Source organism: Microchirus variegatus, assembly GCF_963457635.1.
Source record: "Microchirus variegatus genome assembly, chromosome: 17".
NCBI classification, from domain to species: Eukaryota; Metazoa; Chordata; class Actinopteri; order Pleuronectiformes; family Soleidae; genus Microchirus; species Microchirus variegatus.
In genome coordinates, this window is record NC_139818.1 from 11,253,794 (window position 1) to 11,260,840 (window position 7,047).

The following is a 7,047-nucleotide window of genomic DNA, read 5'->3' on the forward strand; positions in this document are numbered from 1 at the left end:
TATTGAAGAAGACCTAAACTTACCGATGTAGAGACTATAGACTTATGGGAGTTTCCTCTGATGGCCATTTGAAGAAAACCGGTTTTAGGCATTTCCTCATTGGCCTCATTTTTATATACAGTCTATATATAAACAGCAGTTTATATTCTGTGTCACATGAACATCTGTATTTCTGCTTGAAAGAAAGAATGGAAAGTTAGATTTTGCATTTGTTATGCATTTGTAGTATTACTTCACGCAAGAGACGTGTGACCTGATTTAAAACTGCAACTGCTACTTACCCTCTGCAGAGCATAACAGTTTGTTGTTACCACTGTAAACATATTTAAACATTAACCCATTAGATCGGTTTGGTTGCTTTGGTCTAATTAACTGCAGAAGAATTCATGCTGAACAAGTGCAGCCAGCAGCTCCACACTTTACAGCATCCGGTTTTTGTAGCCACAAAGTGCAGCACGTAAGCGCGACCACATTTGACAGCGTGAGCTTCTCAACAGTGGAATAAGTGACAAAGTGGAATTCATTATTAGCACGTTTTTTTTTCGTGTGCGGTTAATCATTTCAAGAGGGAGGAGGCTTCTCAAAGCTTCATCTGTGGCATTAATTAAGCAATGTCGTTATGCTACTAATTAGCCGATCCTAAAGGATTCTTGTCTTATTATAATTTATTATCACAGCGACAGTCTGCTTCTTTTGTTTGAAGAGAAAATGTGTCATTGCCAAAACATAATCTAACACATTAACTGATCCGTGGTCGTTACCTGACCTGTAATACATTCCTGTACTCTGCAGGATGTCATTTTCCACCACGAGCTGATGCGGTTTCTCTCACAGTTGGTGTATTACAGTAATTTCCCTGACATCAGGTGTTGAACATATGCTCAGCTGCAGGTTGTGTACGGTTTGCCCTGTAGGCCAAGGACAGAAATGTATTCAAAAATTGATAAGGTGGTGTGCTGTGTCTGCAGCTCAGATATTCTGTGAGCCACTTTTATATTAGCAGGCCTCATTAGACAACTTTTTTTTGTATTACCCCCCCCCCCCTTCACGTTCTCCTTAAAGTCCCAACCTTTTTTGCCATTAAGAGGTCTGTCAGCCTCCCCATGTTCCTTTTATCCGCATGTCAGTCTTTTGTCTCCTGCACCTTTTTGAAGGTTCATGTCGGCACCAGAGCCTCGGGTTGTTTGAAGATTGCATGTGTGGTTTAGATTGCTCTGACATAAGTTGCTGATTTAATGTCACTCTACACCTCGAGACTTTGTCATCTGGTAGATTTTTGTTTCTTTTTTCCCCTTCCTCTCCTTTACAACTGGAAGTCTCTTTGAAGTCCATATGCTACTGATAATTGAAGCAGTATAATCCGCTGGAGATAATAAGAGGCGCTCATTTAATGGATTCCGTTTTGAACTGGAATGATTCACAGTAACTGCTCTGGCATTGTTTTTAATTTATCTAAGTACTCACCCAAAGCCTTTGAGATGTTATTCCATTTTTGTATTTGATCGTCTGTTACTTGTGGCACGTTTATTTAAAGCCAGTGCAGGACATTGCATTGAATCATTTATGGAAGTGTAAATTCAGGTTCAAGCCTCAGTCATTTCTGTTGACGTAATTGTTGAACAATTTGTCCATCGGGAAAATCATTTTCAGTAAATTATCGAGCAAAAATAGCAATCAGTCACTCATACTCGCTTTCCATTTGCTATAATTTGATGTATTTCTCTGTTTTGAATGCTCGTCAATGGAATGCACATGTGGTTGAACAAAATATGCTTTTGTTGTAAACAAAATTTGGGATTGGCAAACAGGCCATAACTCTTCAGTTATACAACTGTACTCGCTCTAAGGCTCTACTTTGACTCGGGCTGTATTTGCCAGATCCGAAACCGAAGAAGAATTCTGTTTTTCATGAACCTGATGCACTTAATATAAACTGTGCCTGATTTTCTGTTGTTGTGGATGGTTACGGCTTCTTTTCCTTCATTGGAGACATGTGCAGTGTGAATGACCACCAATAAGCAAATAATACACCCAGTCAATGAGACAGAACCTAACACTTTTTTTTTTTTTTTTTTTAAATGGTCTGGAACTTGTTTGGACCCCACAGGTTTGAGCTACATGCTAACTCCAGCATGCTAACACATTTAAATACTGCACAGGCCACACATATTAAAACAAAACATTGATATGGTACTACATACTGTATATACTTAGGCTGACCCAGCCAGTGTGAACAAACTTGACCCAAACTTATAACAGTTTAAAATGACACTCACTCACTCACACACACAGTACACATGTGCAAATGCTAAGTAGCTATGATGTTTATTATGTTCACCATCTTTACTGTGTGCACATTTGGGCAAATTAAAACTTTAAAACTGATGATACTGATACTGATACTGATGGTTTCAGGGGTGGGGGGAAAACATCGATTCATATTAGAATCGCGATTCTAATCATCCACGATTCTGAATCGATTCATAAACTTCAAAAATCAAAGTTTCTTTTTTGAAAAAACACGCAAAAAGTTTGTGTTATTTGTGTACAGTTTATTTTTGTAACTTCTGGGAGAAAAAGGCAGCTAGCCTAAGCTTTTATTTATGCATTATTTTTATGTATAAAAATTTGTTTTGAATGAATAAATGTTAACGTTTCTCTTAAGTTTGCCTTTGTGTGATCACATTATCACATTATCTTGTACAAACTGTATTGTTTTGGTGTCATAATTTGCATTAACACACAAATCAAATCGTGACCCTAAGAATCGGAATCGAATCGCGAGCCACCCAAAGATTCACGTCCCTAATACGTTTTCAGGATGACCAAAGTTATTACAGTTTATCCTGTTGAATTATCCATAGATAACTCACAGAGCTGTGCAAATTTTCAGCTTTGCTTGCTGCAGTGATGCTAAGTGAAGTCTCCAACTGTTTCCTTGCAGAGCTACAAAACTCGTACTCAACATTACCTGCATAGACAACTATTACTCTGCTTTACATGATATTAAAAAATTCATTTTATCCTGAAGCGCTGAAATCAAATCAAAGACCAATTATGTCTGATTATTATAAACACCTTCCTGTGTATAATAACCTGTGACGTCAAAAAGTCATAAGACAAAAATTGGGGGAGAAATTCACAAAGTAGTGCTGAATTAAAATGAACTGTCGTCTTGTTTCCTAACTACAGGTGAGAAGGTGACCATGTTCCCTGTTGTGGACATCGACCAGAGCGCTATTGTGGACACTAACGGAGCAGGGGACTCCTTCGTGGGAGGTATGACTTTAGAGTGATTCTCGGCACAGCTTGGCTTCTGTGTACGCTCCCAATTAACCTTTGCTACAGGACAGCCGTGTACCATCGTAATGCCTCCAGATGATATGAACCTAACGTTCAGCCTGCTGTTTCCCCTCTGTATGAGCTGATCATAAAGAAGTCATCATTCGTGGTCCTGTTGAGGATGAAACAGCATTGTCCCCTTTTTCCAGGAGCCATTAGTACCTGGCTCTTAATCGTACTAACTTCTCCTCAAACTGTTTATGGAAGTGATGGATGGTGACATGTTGGCCTCTGCTCTTCTGTCCACCCAGGATTCCTCTCCGCGTTGGTCCAAGAGCAGGTTTTGGATGAGTGTATCCGGGCCGGACACTACTCCGCCAACGTCATCATCAAACGGGTTGGGTGCACTTTCCCAGAGAAGCCGGACTTTCACTGATGTAGCCAAGCTTCACTTGTCTTTTCCATAAGATGTTTTGGATATGTATGCTTCCTGTGGATTTTATGTAATTTTTTTTTTTCTATTCACAGTGACTGACAACACGGGACTATAGGCTGTGCTTTGGATGTTTTAGTAAGCTCCATCAAGCAGCTCACATGTTTAAATACAATTCAAACAAATGGTGACACAAAATGTTCATATTTAAAGGAGCATTCCACTGAAAATGTTACATTTTTCAGACCACTCCCACAGAATAATCCACTTCTCTGTTTATTAACTCACTGTTTCTCCTTGTTGCTCTGAATTTTGCCTGGATTTAGTTATGTTCTTGCAAAGCACTGATAGTTCAAGTCACACTGAAGATTGGATCTGCTGTAGTGAAGTGCATTATTCAGCAGGTTTGAAAAGTTACCCTAAAAAGTATGTTCCTCGCTCCCTTGTTCAGGAGCTATAATCTATTAATTTAAACACGCATATAAACTTCTTTAACCCTTAAACTCAAAATGTGTTCATAAATCTTTAACAGTAAATTGCTTATAATTACACTTACATGTTAAAGTGTTATAGCTATGCAGAGAGAGTAATGTGCCCTCCTTCACAAAGCAGCATGCTACAAACTTTATAGAGCCTTCTTTCAAACCTGCACGTGGCGAGCGTTACTCTGATACTGTAATAAAATATTGCACATTTTCAGTGGAGTGTACCTTTTAATATTCTGCTGTAGCGCTGCAGAAATGTGGTGCCATAATGGTCGGCCTTTCAATTTGTACAAGTCGACTGAAAACATTTCTTCTTTTTTTTGTTATTTCACAAATAAAGTAATCAGAACTCATCACACTGAGATGCACCTGTTCCAAAAGAAAGTCGGTTCTGAAATAAACTGACTTTTTTAAACGCAAAACAATGTTCCAACACATGTTTGTGTGTTTCTCTATTATTGAATCAGCCAGAGGCTCCCTCACGCTAATCACTTTTGGACAGCTCAACACCCCCATTATGTAGATCATCATGGAGGAGGAAGAAAGGGGGGAGGGTTGGGGGTGGGGTTGATGGCGGGCAGACCACAGCCTGGTGTGCTGTCTGTTGTTCACTGGGTCCTAACTGGACTCTCAGGGGTCTGGATCTGCACTGCGGGGTTACAGCAGATCATTTTTCTCAGTTTAGGGATTAGCGGTTTGCTCTTCGTGGCGATCATTAGAGGGACCCGAAAATTAGGCTGATCCTTCATGCCCAGCTGTGCTGTCTGGGGGTTGGAGACAAGGATCAGAGGGAGGCCCCTCCTCATTCTCCCCTCCCACAGACTGTGGACCAGCAGAAGTGTTGGGCAGTGTCTGAAGTGTTATGTGGCAAACAATTCAACACTCAACTGCTCTACAGAGAAGTGTGATTGAGAGAAGCATTGTTTTTGATCCCGTGGAACAACCTGTTACATTACATTTCCTTTTATTTTCTCTCCAGCTTTCTTTTTAGCGGCACAACAGCACAGCTTTTTTGTAATCAGACATAGTTTATGCATGTATGCTAATTGTGGGGCATCTAGGTGAAAATATTCTCTTGCCAAAATGTTATTAACAACTTTGAGACACTTTTTTTTTCATCAGCATTTTTTTTTAAGGTTTCACGCAGATGTGCTTTGAAAAGGACCACATTTCTGATTGGGCAAGATCACACTCCATGGCAGCTGGTTCATTTGCTTCTCAAGATGACAGATGGCAAAACACAAACACAAAAAGACGGAGCCATGATTAAGTAATGAGAATGCCTGCCACAAGAAGGAAACGACTACACATTTCTCACTTTTCCTGGAAAACTTTTACTTTTGCTCAATGAATGTGAGGTGTGCGGACAATAAAGATAAAAACAGAGCAATTTACATTTACATTCTACAATACTGTTGTATGTTTTGTAAGATAATGAGCTGTAGGCATTCTGAGAATGTTTAACTCCAGTTTTATGCAGTAGCCACAATCTAAAAAAAACTTTCCTTTTTTTATTTTTTCTTAAATATGCTGTAAACAGCTTCCAACTAGGAAGTACAAACTTGACTTTGTGTTCGTCGCCTACAAAACTGAGTTCATGACCACAATGTACATCTGAACGCAGGCAAAGCGGTGAGTGGGGCCCTGGCCGGTGTTTTGCCCGCAGATGGGCAGCAGTGTTTGTGAACACCAGTGTGGCAGTTGGCAGGGATTGAGAAAGGGGGATGGGCAGATTGCAATGGCACATGCTCCAATTCAAATTATCCCTGGACACATGCAGCAGTGGAGGACCTGCTGGGGCCCAGGGTGGCATTCATTATAACCAGACACAGGCAGGTCTGGTCAGCGCCTCCATCACTGACACCAGTCGTACATACTGTATATATCCCCATTTGAACCCTCTTTGATTTCATTTCACCTGATTTAACAGCAACAAAATATCCTTTTATTTGCATATGCATCAGAGATCACCAGTAAGTAGATTAAATGTCAAGGACTGAATGACAGGAAGATAGTGAATGGGATTGAACAGGTCATTTGAAAGTATAAACAATGTAATTGTAATAAACAATCACTGTGATGTAAACTAAACTGAAGCAACACAAATCATATTCGACATGAAATGCATTTTTAAATAAGCTAAATGTTTTTAATTTAAAACCACTTCTTTTAATCTGCATGTACTGTAAACTGCGTGTGTGTGTGTGTAAACTGGTGGGAAGTTACAATTATCTCCCTAATTGCATCTGTATTACTGCATGAAAAATGAGCTTTCTGGCATTTCTAATGCTGCTAAAGAGTTTGTGAATGAGCAAAGGGGGAGCCCAAATCCAAAGTGCAAATTTAATGATCTACATTATTGCTAACAAGTACAGCTCTTTCTTGGGCAGGGTGAAGTGAATTAACAGATTAGGGCGTCAGAGTGTATACCCCACATACAGCACTGCCCCCAGGTTTAGACCAGTGTGTGCGTGTGTGTAAGTAAATGGCTCATTTGGAAATAAAAGTGTGGATTTATGTGTTTATGTCAAAGCCAATCATATATGAGCTTATATCTGCTGCACATCAATGGAGTTTAAAAAATGCCCATAGGGGGATTCATGTTAATGGAAGTGTTATGACACAGAGACGTGTAAAATGCAGCCTGAACCAGCAGAAACATGAAGTGTGTGTGTGTGTGTGTGTGTATGGGGGGGGGGGGGGGATAAAATGTTTCTCTCTGGCTCATCACTGGACATGTTGATGGAGGGGGAGAAAGTGAAATTGACAATATCATTATAGGAGCGAACTAAAGGGGCGACGGTCCGCTCCACTCCACTGAAGTAGGGATGTCTACAGTGGAGGAAG

At 40.1% G+C, this 7,047-nt stretch overlaps 1 protein-coding gene across 3 annotated transcripts in view; it reads left to right on the plus strand.

The window, feature by feature from the left end:
- Positions 1–4,565, plus strand: part of adkb (adenosine kinase b) — a 131,004-nt gene extending 126,439 nt beyond the window's left edge. For 2 of the 3 annotated variants that reach the window (XM_083904024.1, XM_083904026.1), the window contains exons 10-11: positions 3,193–3,279; positions 3,594–4,565. In XM_083904024.1, the coding sequence (XP_083760150.1) occupies positions 3,193–3,279; positions 3,594–3,718 (212 nt within the window). In that variant the 3' untranslated portion in view covers positions 3,719–4,565. The remainder of the gene's footprint in view (positions 1–3,192; positions 3,280–3,593) is intronic. The other variant, XM_083904025.1, reaches the window with a different exon arrangement.
- The last annotated feature ends 2,482 nt before the right edge of the window (positions 4,566–7,047 follow it).